The following is a 14,693-nucleotide window of genomic DNA, read 5'->3' as shown; positions in this document are numbered from 1 at the left end:
AAAAACAATAAAAAATAATTTTTTTAAAAAAAAAAGAGAGAGACAGACAGAGTGAGAGTGAGAGAGACAGAGAGACAGAGAGACAGAGAGAAAATGAGAGAGAGAGAGAGAGAGAGAGAGAGATCTTCCCTTCTTCTATTCTGTCCCAGCAGACAAAATTAAAAGATTTTTCTGCAACAAAAAAAAAAAAAAGAGATGGCAATGGTGGGTGAAGACCCTGCCGTATTTACCACGGATGCTCTGCCTTCTGATGCCAGGCTCCTCCCAACGTTGACCAACGCCTATCTGGGCACCCGAGTCTACAGGGACATCCTTCATGTCAACGGGGTGTACAATGGAGAAGTTGGGCAGACACATCGGGCTGATCTCCCCAGTCCCCTTAATGTCAAAATGGACGTGGATGGGGCTGATGACTTGAGGGAGACCTTCTGTTTAGACACCAGGACAGGTAAGAGGCAATGCCACCCTCCTCATCTGCATTGTTTCCGTGGCCAATACATTCCTGCCACCCTGTCAGGGCAGCTTTCTTCAACTCACATGCTGAATATAGAAATGAGCTTTTCTTTTGAAAGACAATGTGAAGGTACGATTTAAAAAAGGAGAAAAAAGGGTGAAAAATAGAAAATTCAAACTGAACTTTGTTCTCTGAAGTTTGAATCCCTTCCTAGCTCATAAAGGAATCTGAGAATCTGTCATATGAACCTATTTTGAAAAGCATCTTTTAAAACAGCCTCTCCAACTAGATCTCCAGATGCAGCAAAATAGTCCCCATTAGCAACAGGATGACGTGAGTTGGTGTCTAGCATGTCTTGTCCAACCTCCTAAAACCTCCTAAAACCTTCAACCTGGAAGAAGACAAGAATTTTCACGATAGGAATGTATGTTAATGATAGCTCAAAATCTGGAGAACATTTTCACCTTTCACCTTTTCACCTTGTATTTTGAGGAACTTAGTGACATATTTTGATTTCTCGTGACATACTTAAGAAAAGTTGGAAAATGTAGAGTTCATTCTCTGCTAACCTGCCTATTTTTCACTCTTGGTTGCTGAACAAAGGTGAAGGGAGGGGAAATGTTCCCCTAGGTGCAAAACTTACCTATCAAAGTCTCGGACTCTTTAACTCCCATCCCAGAGTCAGGTGCCTCCCTTAAGTTAATAATAAGGCCTAAAATGTCTCTATTTGCTGATATGTTTATTGTCTCTGGATCCAAAAGACCAATTGGGTGACACTTGGCAAAACAATGGATTATCTTTCACTCCTTGAATTGGATTGGATTTAATTGTTAAGAAGACAATCACAAAGATCCCTTTTGATATTCCAGTTCATCAAATAACAGAAGGATTATATTGTCAGCCATGCTTCAATTTCTTATGCCAGACTCTTTTCCTTATGTGAAATTGCAAAGTAGATTTGACATGGGAATTTAGGGTATGCATTCAGACTGACCCTTTCCTTCCGTCTGCAGGGACGTATCTCCATACAGCCCAGTGCTCAGGATACACAGCTGCTCACACAGTCTATGCCCACCAGTCTCTTGTCCATCTTCTGGCTTCCAGCATAACCATCTCAAGATCAGCTCTCGAAACTGAACCCATCACGGTGAATCTCCACACCCAGTTCAAAGCAGAGAGTCCAGACCTGGACTTGCAGAAAGGGCCAGATTTCCTGGGAGCTCAGTGAGTATTATTGTGGGAATGTTTTCTGTAGCTCCTGGCCAAGCATTGAAAGACTCCAATAACAAAGTTTAGTTGTTTTCCTGGTGGATTCTGTGAATAGGGAATAAATGCAGTTCCCTCCAGAGGACACAGGGAGGCTGTCAGGAAACGCCTATCATGCTAAGAGGTGCTTTTGTTGTTAAGAAAGGGGGGGCTTTAACTAATATTGCCTTCCCTAAACTGCTGTCCTCCAGATATGCTGGCTCTACAACTCTTGAACTCCCAGGTAGCTTGGTCTACCAGGCAGAGAGATTGAGGGAGAAGAGAACCATTGGCCACTGCACTTAAAAGGTATAGGCAGAGATAAAAAGGATAAGGAGAATGGGGAGATGGAAAAGGTTTACATTAGAGTTCAAAAGGTATGCAAAGCAAAGTCTTTGTGCTCAATGAGTATAGAATTCCAGTGATGTTTCTGTGGTTTAGTAGATCCTCTTATATCCAGAGAGAAACATAAGGATTCCCATTTTTCTTCCTCTTTAGCTATCTATATGGAAAGACATTGGTCCCAGAAGTAGAGGGTGGCCCCCAGCCTACTGTACACATGATCTGGACCCCGGTGCCCCAATCAGTGACCCTCCCTGGAGACCGGAAGGAGCAGAGATGGGAGTTCCTCACTGCCGTAGCAGAGTCTGAAGAGGTTGTGCAAAGGACCTTTTGTGAAGGGATGTCCCTGGTTGGATCGGGTTCCTTATATCTGTCTCACACCCAGGCATGGGCAGCGCTCTGGGAAGGCTGCTGCGTAGATGTGGATGGGCCTCTTCCCTTCAGCCAGGCCCTATATGGCTGCCTATATTACCTGCTGAGTGCCATTCCTCCTCTGGGCTCTGCTAACTTCCCTTTCTCTGGAATCAGCCCAGGAGGCCTTTCCAACGGCACATCCGGTGAAGACTACTGGGGCCATGTCTTCTGGGACCAGGTGAGCAAAGGGAACCGCCCCAGTTTTCTATTACTGGATGAAGGGGAGGTGAATTGGGGAAGATGCTTCCTGCCATGGCAAAGACCTGGTCATCTTCTGTCCTGCAACTAATGTTGTCTTTCTGTGATGCGCATGCAAAGACTAAAAGATGTTGTGAATTTTGCCCAGTTCTTCTCTCTGTTGCCGGTTGATGTAAGTTCCATGCAATCAACTGTTAGTTCAGATACGTGTCTCAACCTGCAAAATGAAGATAGAAAGTTAAACTTAGTTCATGTCACCTGGCGTACATGGGGTAGAATGTATGTGTGTGCTTAAACTAGAGTTATTTTTAATTTGAGGGGACATGGATTAAATCCGGCTGTTATCTATGTTCTGTCCTGAGGCACATTCTCAAATAAAATATCTTTTCAAAATGGACAACAAGTTGGAAGGTCTTATTAGCAAATGACCTGACTCTGGATCTGTCTCTAATTTTCCCCTCCTCCCTCCCTCCCTCTCTATCCATTCCTTTGTAACTTAAGCTTTGCTAACCTTCCAGTTGTTTCATCTGACATGTGAAATACATTGTTTTTATTATTGCTCTGGCACTTCCTGGTTTAAACACTATCCGCTAAATCAGAGTTCCCAAACCTTTCTGGGTTGGCGGCCCACATGGAAAGGGAAGGGCAGGGGCCTTTACACATGCATGCACTCGTGGGAGCAGAGCTTTCTTCCAGAGTCCCCTGAGGAGGATTTGATATTAACTTTCCACCAGCCTCCTGTCCCAGAGAAGAATATTCATCAGGTGGTTCTCTAGCTTTTAAACTGAAGCGACATAATTCCCAGGGCCCAGATTTTGTTTTGAGGGAGGGGTTGAAGAAGTTTCTCTCCCAGAAGACTCATCTTCATCTGAAGCTGGGAGCCCTTATGGGAAAGGAATAACTGCTGGCTTTCCTCTAATTTACAGTTCCTTTGCATTTGATGGCAATATTTTTTATATGTTGTCCTTTTTTGTTGTTAAACGTAGGATACCTGGATATACCCAAACATCCTGCTTTTCTATCCAGAAGCGGCTCGTGCTATCTTAAAATACAGGATCCAAAGACTAGAGGGAGCTCTACACAACGCACGGGAACAAGGATACAAGGTAGAAGCCACTTACAAAGACAAGAGGAAATGCTCCATCTATTTCCACAGGAGGCATGGAACCAGTTTCCTTCACTATTTCCTTCAGTCGTGGCTGGGATCCTCACAGAGGTTCCCTTTGGCTTGAACGGTTTTTACTTTTAGCATTTTGGCAACTTTTAAAAAAACAAAAGTAAAATCCTGGCGCAGCAGCAGAAACTCCTTTGAAACAAGAGTGGCTCTAAACAGTTACGAAAGTCTTGATGATATTCAAAAGCAGCTTTTGCAATCTGAAGTGGGGGAGACTGGAAGTAGAAGGACAAGAAGTGGTGTCTCCATTGAGGAGATTTTGACTCTTTCTCAGAAGTTAGATGACTTCCAGATTCGGACCTTGCTCTGAAGACAAGTCAGGGATCTCTTCCCTGTTCCTCAGAAAGCATAAATGGTTAGAACAGGCAAGGGGCTCCAAATTTCAACAGGCTAATTTGAAAATAAATTCTGAAGTAGTACAATGGAAAATTCAGGGTGAGTTTCTAGCTTTGTCTAGAATGTATTAAATAAAGTAATTTAGACCAACCACCAGTAACATCGCATGAATATATAAATCATTTGAAATTAAGCTAGATAAATCTTTGGAACCCTGGAGGCACAGTGGTTACTAAGCAGTATTTTAGGCTAATTCTGCTGACTGCTAGCAATTCGATTCCCACTGGCTCAAGGTTGACTCTGCCTTACATCCTTCTGAGATTGATAAAATGAGGACCCAGATTGTTTGGGGCAACATGCTGATGCTGTAAACTGCTTACAGAGTGCAATAAAGCACTATGGAGAAACATGTGACTGTCATTGCTATTGGAGTAAGTTTCTAGTGCTCAGTGTTATGGCAATACGCTTAAACAACAATGTAGTAACAATTTCTAAGGTCATAATTCTGAAGAGCAGACTTCCTTCAGAAGTTGGCTGCTAAAACTCCAGTGATGCTTGTGTAACAAAACATGGATTCAGAGGCATGTAAGCATTTCTCAAATGTGCTACTTGTTGCTGAGGTTTAAAATCAGTTAATTTAAGTCTCAGTAAATTTTATGGTAAGTTATAAGGATGGGGGGGGGGGTTATGCCTTTGAAACAGTCTTGATTCCTGATGATTGGACTAATCCCTGCAGTTTTCTTGGCAAGACTTTGGAAGTGGCTTCGTATTGCCTTCTTCCTAGAACTGAGAATAAATGATTGGCCCAAAATCACCCAACTAGATTGCTTCCTAAGGGAGTACTAGAACTCAGAATGTCCTGGTTTCTAGCCTGATGCCTTAACCATTGCTCCAAACTGGCTATAAAGACTGCCAACTTCTAACCTGCAGCATCAGAACAGAAAACCTCTTGAGTTGCCTATTGGAACCAGACAGAGGCCTTCGTGTGCCATCTTCCTGGTGTTCTCTTCTTTCCTATGAACATGTGGCTGGATGCTGAAGGTGCTGAATTCAACCCCTCCCCCATGAGTTTCACCCCATTTGACCCAAGTGGAGAGTTTTGTGGGGATCCACCATTGAACAACGCAAGAACTATTCTTTGTCAACTGAACAAGGCCCAGAATGACATTGAAAAGTTGCCTTCCCTCATTGAGGACAGAAACTGGATTGAGCAAATGAGGCCACTGGCCATTCTCTAGCAGGCTCTTCTGTCATGCAGGGAAAAGCTGCCCATTCCTGAACAAGCATGCTCTGCATTTGAACGCCTTCAAAGAAAGGGAAAAAAATTACTACTTAATATGCCTTATGACCTTGTCAAGATACTTGATTTTATTTCATTTTGGTTTCCATTGTGGCAGGGTGCAAAGTTTCCCTGGGAGAGTGCGGCAACCGGCCGAGAGGTCTGCCCTGAGAGAATTTATGGAGACGAGGAGATCCACATCAATGGAGATGTGATGCTGGCATTCGAGCAGTATTTCTGCATCACTCAGGTAGCTGTGGCTGGGCTTGGAGTAGCCACTGTTGCCTCCCGTCCTGCTCCTGCTTTTGCCAGTAAACCTGGCTAGCCTGTCTGAGTCAGATGGGGCCCTGCAGGGTCAATGGAATCTCTCCTGATGCGCTTCTAGGACTTGAAGCTCTTTCAGCAGGAAGGTGGCTGGGATGTAGTCCAGGCTGTCGCTCAATACTGGTGCAGCCGAGTTGTGTGGAACTCTGAGGAAGAAAACTATCACATTGTGGGTAAGTGTGTAAGGGGGCTCCTGAGCAGGGATAGGAGTCAGTTCAGTGCATCTCCTCCAGCAGCTACAGCTGATGAGGCTGAACCTGTAATGATAGGTGGGAATGACCTTGGGAGACAGGAGGGAGAGCAATAAAGGTTTTAAATGCCCAAATGCATTGCAACCAATATGCACCCTTGGACCTTCATCCATCTATCCTTATTGCAAGAGTTATTCTGGGAGAGAGAAAAAGATTTGACAGCTTATAGGTGTCCATTCCTAACCATGAGGACATCACAGTGAGGCCTATGGAAGGGCTGCTGAGTTCTAAAACTGTCTGCCTCCTTTCAGGTGTTTTGCCCCCAGATGAATATCATTGCACTGTAGATAATTCTGTCTATACAAATGCAGTTGCCCAGAGGAGGTAAGAGATCTCCAGAATCCCTGATCCTGCTTCTCTGCCCTTCTGTCCTCCCAGAATTTCTTCTCTGCCCTTCTCTCCTTCCAGAATTTCTTCTCTGTCCTTCTCTCCTCCCAGAATTTCTTCTCTGTCCTTCTCTCCTCCCAGAATTTCTTCTCTGTCCTTCTCTCCTTCCAGAATTTCTATTCTTTCTTTGGCTTTTTTTCTACTTTGGGCTTTTTTTATGGTTAACATTGAATTCACCTTCTCAATACATTTATGATCTGTTACAAATTTAAATACAACAGTTCATTTAGTGACCTTTCAAAGTTACATCATCACTGGGAAAAAATGACATTTTTCACACGACTGTTGCTGCATCCCCATGGTCACGTGACCAAGATTCAAATATTTGGCAATTGGTTCATAGTTGTGACTATTGCAGGGTCCCAGATCCCATTTTGCAACCTTCTGGCAAGCCAAGTCAATGGGGAAGTCAGGTTCACTTAACAACCGTGTTACTAATTTAACAACTCTGGTGATTTTCACCAGCGGCAAGAAAGGTCGTAAAATGAGGCAAAACTCACTTGAAAATGTTTCACTTAGCAACAGAAATGTTGAGCTCAATTGTGGCCATAAGTCCAGGACTACCTGTAATTTAAAAGTTCATTGGCATGCTTACCCTTTAGGAATATAAAAGATAATTATGATAGGCTGAGCCTCATGTCATACTTTAGTCTGGCTGGCTGGGGAGTTTCATCTCTTCAGCCCAACTCTTGGGAAGATGCTTTGGATTTTCTGGTCCAAAGTCCAAACCAAGTGCAGTATATTTGTCAACTCCCTCTTCCTTCCCACTTCCAGTTGACACAGGATTTACTTTCTGGTTTCCAGGAGGAGTTGACTTTCAAATGCAGCGATGGTTTAAGACTAACCTTTCCTCCTTCTCTCCCTCCTCACCCCCTTTGAGAAAGGCATTGCCCATATAAAGAAAGGAAAGGAGGCCATTCCAATAGAAATAGAGTAAGATTTTTTTGTAAGGATACTCTGTCTTATGAAATATATATTGCTTCCTTGCAAATTGTAAATGCAATTGCAAAACTTCCCCTAATTGGTCTGAATAATATAAAATCAAGCACAAATTTCCAAGTACTTTACGGATTATTTGGGAATCTTTTTCAAACTCAGTTCAGGAGTGTGACTGTTGTCTACGAATGTGTTTCTCTAGATTTAGATTTTGTTATTACATCCCTCACAGTTAGTGCCAGAGAAGATGTTCCTAGTGTGGGCCAGTTACGGAATCGGGGAATTCCAAATTTGGAAGGGTCCAGTCTAATCCACATTGTACCAAAAAAGACCCCATTAAACAATCCAAGATCTCAGGTTCCATGTTCATTTAGAGACACTCTAAAGAAAAAGGAAGGGAAGTACACAGATGATAAACTTGAAAATGTTCCTGCTGATTTTCTTGGTTTCATTAGAAGCCATCTCTTTGAAATTTATGAGAAAGTAACAGAATTGTTCAGAAATCAATATTCTGTTCTCGGGCAACACTGGTAAAAAGCAGAAAGGTTGAAATACAATTGCAAAACTTGTGTAGATACTTTTTGAGACTGTTAATGTAACATTTTTTGAAAAAAATATGCCTGTGTTTACCCCAGGACTAGAGGAAGTCCACAAAATTTCTTTAAGTGGCATATAACTGATTTGTCTTCTGCAACAAAATGTATGCACCTTTGGAATGCCATTTAATTTCACAGAAGTAAGCATTAAGCAAGTATGACATCACAGTGATTAAAACATGTGTTGGGAGGAATAATTTTATACTTCTTTAATATCCAATCAGGAGCAACATCCCAAAAAAATGTGCCCCGAATATACTGATATTGTCTTTTAAAATGCTAACTCAGCTAGCATTTAAAAGGTTAACTCAGCTAGATCTTTTTCCCTCCATTCCATTTCAGCTTGAAATTTGCAATTGACTTGGGCTCCCAGTTGCATTTTGCTGTCCCCGAAGAGTGGGAGGAGATTATGAAGAAACTTAAAGTGCCTTTGGATAAGAGCAGACGTTACCACCCAGAATATGATGGATACTGTCCAGGTGAGGGATTCAGAAGAAACCAAGGTGTTCATCCTAATTTTAAAACCAACTGCACTGAATATCAAATGTTCACTAATGATGGGAATGTAACCATCACTTAGCTTGCATGCTAATGTGGGGGACATCAAATTAATATTTTGCCCAATAGTCAATATTTTCGCATTGTTGTTCAGGGATGTACTTTCTCCACTGGGGGAATGGAAATGAGAAGAATAATGTAAAGCCAAGAGGTTTTCCTTTTCCCCTCGCCAACAACAAAAAAAAAGAGGCAAAATGGTTCTATTCTCACTTTCATAGATATTTGGGAACACAGTGATTTTTTTGCCAGAAGGAAATATGAACCTTCCCCCCCCCCCCCATTCCTTTCAATTATCCCCTGGAATCCTCTCATTGCCTGAAACTGCTTGACACCATTAGAACTGCTTTGGTTGTGTCAAAGGCAACACAGGCTTTTGACATTACATGTGGCTTTGGATTAGGACTTGCCTATCCCTTCAAGAGGGAATGAGTTGGAAAGAGATAACTCTCTCGCATATTGGCTAAACTGGTGGGCCAGATACTAGAATATCTGCAAGTTGCTTCTTCAGATGGACGTTTTACCAGGCTCCTAGAGCTTTATTGCTGTAGAGTTAAAAAAAAAACAGGTGACCTTTTCTCAGCATGTTAATGTATGGTGACAGCTGCTACACCTTTGCTTTGGATACATCAAGATTCCTTGACGTAAGTAGAGGCTTTCTTTCTGTATCCCCTTCACCATCAAAGGGAATGTGGTGTGAAAACGAGAGGTTCCATTTCATTAGCTATCACCATCCCACATCTTGGTCACCTCAGAGCTTTGCTTCATGCCTCTTCCCACAGGTGAGCCAGTGAAACAAGCGGATGTTGTCTTGCTTGGGTTTCCTCTCATGTGCCCCATGGACCCAGAAGTCAGAAGGAATGATCTAGAGATCTATGAGCCTGTGACTGATCCCCAGGGGCCTGCCATGACTTGGGTAAAAAGCTGACCTTGAGGGAGGGAGCAAGTGATTTCCATGCCCATCTGCGGTGCATCTGTTTGTGGATGGTAGAGTGCACCCTCAGTGTTACCAGTGTCTTTCTTCCTTCAGAGCATGTTTGCAATTGGCTGGTTGGAGCTGAAGGAAATCAAAAGAGCACAACAACAGATGAGCAAATGTTTCAGCAACATCACCGAGCCATTCAAGGTCAACCAATTGGGCACATTTTATTCCTGTCTTTAAGTTCTTCTACTCTTGTCAGCATTCATCTATAGTACATATGCATATTCAGAATATTCTTCTTTTTCTTAGATCTGGGTGGAAAACTCTGATGGATCAGGAGCTGTAAATTTCTTGACCGGGATGGGTGGATATCTGCAAGCCATCTTTTTTGGATATGCTGGGATCAGGTATAAATTAGGAATGGTGAAAAAAATTGTCACAGTTTTCTTCCTAGCGGAAATCATCTGATCTCCCAGAACATGTTGTGTTGCAGAATGAATGGAGACATAACTTCCTTAACCCTAGAGTTTCTTACAATCTATTTCTTAGCTGTCTTATTGTGTATTTGACTTAAAATGTACACTATATTGCCAAAAGTATTCGCTCACCTGCCTTTACTCGCACATGAACTTACTGTAAGTGACGTCCCATTCCTAATCCATAGGGTTCAATATGGCGTTGGTCCACCCTTTGCAGTTATAACAGCTTCAACTCTTCTGGGAAGGCTGTCCACAAGGTTTAGGAGTGTGTTTATGGGACTTTTTGACCATTCTTCCAGAAGCGCATTTGTGAGGTCACACACTGATGTTGGACGAGAAGGCCTGGCTCTCAGTCTCTGCTCTCATTCATCCCAAAGGTGTTCTATCGGGATGAGGTCAGGATTCTGTGCAGGCCAGTCAAGTTCATCCACACCAGACTCTGTCATCCATGTCTTTATGGACCTTGCTTTGTGCACTGGTGCACAGTCATGTTGGAAGAGGAAGGGGCCAGCTCCAAACTGTTCCCACAGAGTTGGGAGCATGGAATTGTCCAAAATGTCTTGGTATGCTGAAGCATTCAGAGTTCCTTTCACTGGAACTAAGGGGCCAAGCCCAGCTCCTGAAAAACAACGCCACACCATAATCCTCCCTCCACCAAACTTTACACTTGGCACGATGCAGTCAGACAAGTACCATTCTCCTGGCAACCTCCAAACCCAGACTCGTCCATCAGATTGCCAGATGGAGAAGCGCGATTCGTCACTCCAGAGAACGCATCTCCACTGCTCTAGAGTCCAGTGGCGGTGTGCTTTACACCACTGCATCCCATGCTTTGCATTGCACTTGGTGATGTATGGCTTGGATGCAGCTGCTCGGCCATGGAAACCCATTCCATGAAGCTCTCTGCGCACTGTTATTGAGCTAATCTGAAGGCTACATGAAGTTTGGAGGTCTGTAGCGATTGACTGCAGAAAGTTGGCGACCTCTTTACACTATGCGCCTCAGCATCCCCGCTCTGTCAGTTTACATGGCCTACCACTTCATGGCTGAGTTGCTGTCGTTCCCAAACACTTCCATGTTCTTATAATACAGCTGACAGTTGACTCTGGAATATTTAGGAGCGAGGAAATTTCACGACTGGATTTGTTACCCAGGTGGCATCCTGTAACAGTTCCACACTGGAATTCACTGAGCTCCTGAGAGTGACCCATTCTTTCACAAATGTTTCTAAAAACAGTCTGCATGCCTAGGTACTTGATTTTATACACCTGTGGCCATGGAAGTGATTGGAACACCTGATTCTGATTATTTGGATGGATGAACGAATACTTTTGGCAATATAGTGTATCTCCATATGTTCAGAAAAAGTTGCATATAGGGTTTGTGTGACTGGGAATAATTCCTTATAAAAATATAACAATAATATAGGTTAGAAAAGCCACATCTAAAAATAAACATAGTGAGAGTTTTGTAACTAAAAGTATTTTGTAAAACAATACTAAATTTTGATAGACTGATTTCATTTAGCACTTGCTGTCAGTGATTACTATCTGTTCAAAAGTCCCATGTATGTATATACGTATGTATGTATATTAAAATTACAGTGATAACTATTTTTAGAAGTCAAGGGGGGAGGGGGGGAGCTGTGCATGGACAGATGCTTCTGACTGCAGTCATCAAACTCCTTTTCTTTCTGCTAACCGGAAGTATCATTAACTGAGCAGCCAGAATCCCTCAAGCAGGGATACTGAGATTAAGGCCATCTTGTCTTTTCCTACCAAGTGCTCTGATGATGTTACCTAGTTTGGTAATGAAACTTCTGCAAGAAAACAACCAAGCTCAGAGAGCACCAAGGACCTCACAATTCAACCCTGAGCTACAAATATCCTCCTCCATCAGTGCTTTCTTTTCTTTTTGCTGATGTTGCTCCACAGAATAGTATGTGCATAGATGATGAAAAAATCAAGTTGCAAAATGCATCGGCCACTCTAGCCAGCAGGATCAACTTTGGCCTGATAACGCTCCAGAGTTTCTGGAAATGTATTCTACTCTAAGCTCTGGCTTTTTGGCTTTAACATGCCTTTTAAAAACTACCGCTAGTATAATTTAACTTGGACCTTAATAGCTTTCTTTGCCATTCCACCACTTCCATCAAGCTTTGGAAGAACTTATTCTTGGACTTTGCTTTAAAATCACTTGTTGGGGAGAAGAATGGTAATCTTGAATGAAACCCTTGGTGATGTATCTGTTTCCTGTTTCAAGGCTGGTGATAATGTAAGGGATTCCCTATTCTAGCCACTGAGTACTTTCTGCTCTTCCTAGGATCTCCAGAAGCTGCCTGAAGTTTGACCCTGTTTATCCTGATGACATTAAGCAGCTGAACATTACTGGAATTTGCTACTTAGGAAGCAAGCTGAATTTCACCTTCACCAAAGAGAAAACCACCATCAAAATGACCAAGTCTTCTCCCAATTTACACTTATCTGTTCTGGAGGTGGTACTGGCTGGAACAGGAGAGCATCTGTCCTTAAAAGAAGGTGTTACATTGTTTGCTATAATACAAATACCCCACATTGTCCCTTAAGAACATTTAAGAACTTTATATCACTAGCACTACTAGACTAGCCCTCAGGATGGCCTTTGGGGATTCGTATTTGTTAAAGCTGGAACTGAGCCAATCTAGATCCATAGGCAGCCAAAAACAGAGCTCAGTCCCTATAGATGAAAAACATACTCTTATATAGGAGTATGTGACTTTCTCAGGACAGCTGAGGAATCTGATAAGTGAATGCCAAACATATCTATGACACAATTTCTCTGATGATTTCCCCTCTTTTCTTAAGACATAGCTCTATCTTCTCTGGATTTTCCATGTGGGAATCCAGTCAAAGCAAACCTAGATAAACAATTATTGCTGGCAGCCCTTGAGAACTTTAGGTGTTGACGGAATTCTTTGAGTTCCAACTCTTGTTCCAGAGCTCCTAGAAGAAAATGCGTAGCAAGAACGCTGCTTAGCTAAGGTCTACTAGATATTAACACCAAGAAACAATGTTAGGCAGTACCCATTGCTTTGTGTGGGGAAAAGTAGATGCTCTTCAGGTTGGAATCTGTCTGACCTACCAGATCATGTCGGGTGTCCCAATTGCTAAATTTTGAAATTCGCATTTCTAGAAAGGACAGCAGTTTGGAGGACCTGAACTACAACAAGCTTTATTCCTGACTTTTGGCCAGCAATGTGGCTGACGGAAGTAGGAATTAATAACGGCTGGAAATGAATAGGTTCTCTTAATTCTGTCTCACAGGTGTACATGGAGAAGTAGCATAAATGAAGGATGGAAACTGTAATAGATTTCAATCACTATTTTACACATTCTGCCGTTCTTTTCATTTCAGGGCAAAGTGTTTCCTTCTTTACAACTGCTGGTTGGATTCAGAAAGAATCTGTTCTGCCTTCAAAGCCAGTTGGGTGACATTGGGCCAGTTCCTCTCTCTCAGCCCAACCTACCTCACAGGGCTGTTGTTGTTGAGGGGAAAAGAGGAAGAGGTGTATTGGATATGTTTGTCACTCTGAATTATTTGTAAAAATAATAAGGGGTATAGTTTAAATAAAGAAACTATGACACGTATAAAAACTATCAAGCAAGAGTTGATGATTTTCTTATTCTACATTATTACTGGCATATTACAGAGTCATTAATTTGTAAGTCTCAGCAATATTACTGGAGAAATGTTTCTTTAATCAGTACATAATGTTATATACAGCCTGGGATAATACAAATTCCATGGATATGTTATTGAGAAATTATACCTTTGCCTTTCTGCTTTAATATTATTGTGTTGTAGCAACCCAACTGGATGTTGAGCATTTATATCATTTGTACAGTAATTCTTGCATACAGGTAGTCCTCAATTTACAATAGTTCATTTAGTGACTGTTCGAACGTAGAATAGCACTGAAAAAAACTGATTTATGACCATTTTTCACACTTACAACCATTGCAGCATCTCTGTGGTCACGTGATCAGAATTCAGATGCTTGGCAACTGACTCATAGTTATGACGGTTGCAGTGCCTTGGGGTCATGTGATCAGCTTCTGCAACCTTCTGACAAGCAAAGTCAATGGGAAAACCAGGTTCACTTAACAGCTGTGGCAAGAAAGGTTATAAAATGGGGCAAAATTCACTTAACAAATTTTCCCTTACCTACAGAAATTTTGGGCTCAGTTGTACCGTGTTTCCCCAAAAATACGACAGAAAGAAAATATTTTCTTTTTACCTACAAAATATGGCTTGGGCTTTATTATGGGGGGAGGGTTTATTGTTTTGGGGTTGCTGGGTAGCTGCTCTCTTGCGAGCAGGCTCCCAAAGAGAGAGTGTCTGTCGCAGCAACGCAACACAACAGCCATGAAGCGACCACGCTCATGAGCAGCCACCCAGCAAACCCCCTTTGCAGCCGGGCACAGCACCATTCACTGACCTAGGGGTATCGCCAAGCCACGTGAGCGCCTGTTCGCCAGCTCCCACGGCTTGGCACCTTCCAAATGCCAGTGAATGGATCTCAAAAGAATGTGCAAATTGAATTCTCTAGAAATTTCCATCAATAATGTCATTCACCCATTAAAATACAATCATAAGGGAGAATGCTCCCAAATAATTAAGCTAGATATTTCATCTGAACTTAAGTCAGTCTCAAGGGAAACATGGATTGTAAACACACAGATGTTCCTTCCTCCTGGAGTTGCTCCTCAATCCTATTTTTTTTCTAACTTCCTGCCTAATGGAGCAGTACTGAGGGAGTTCT

The 14,693-nt window shown here is 42.4% G+C and overlaps 1 protein-coding gene across 1 annotated transcript; it reads left to right on the top strand.

The window, feature by feature from the left end:
* Positions 1-195: 195 nt before the first annotated feature.
* LOC309383866 (protein-glucosylgalactosylhydroxylysine glucosidase-like) lies at positions 196-13,657 on the top strand (the record flags this gene model as incomplete). Its single annotated transcript, XM_081936838.1, has 13 exons — positions 196-448; positions 1,468-1,678; positions 2,198-2,633; positions 3,640-3,759; positions 5,561-5,692; positions 5,828-5,939; positions 6,269-6,341; positions 8,279-8,415; positions 9,274-9,407; positions 9,522-9,617; positions 9,723-9,820; positions 12,215-12,429; positions 13,286-13,657. 13 exons carry the CDS (start codon positions 196-198, stop codon positions 13,360-13,362), a joined length of 2,094 nt encoding a protein of 697 aa, XP_081792964.1. The 3' UTR covers positions 13,363-13,657.
* Between the last annotated feature and the right edge of the window lie 1,036 nt (positions 13,658-14,693).

The sequence above is a fragment of the Natrix helvetica genome (genome assembly GCF_964273705.1).
Source record: "Natrix helvetica genome assembly, chromosome: 1".
Taxonomy (NCBI): domain Eukaryota; kingdom Metazoa; phylum Chordata; class Lepidosauria; order Squamata; family Natricidae; genus Natrix; species Natrix helvetica.
This window is presented reverse-complemented; position numbering and strand designations above follow the sequence as displayed.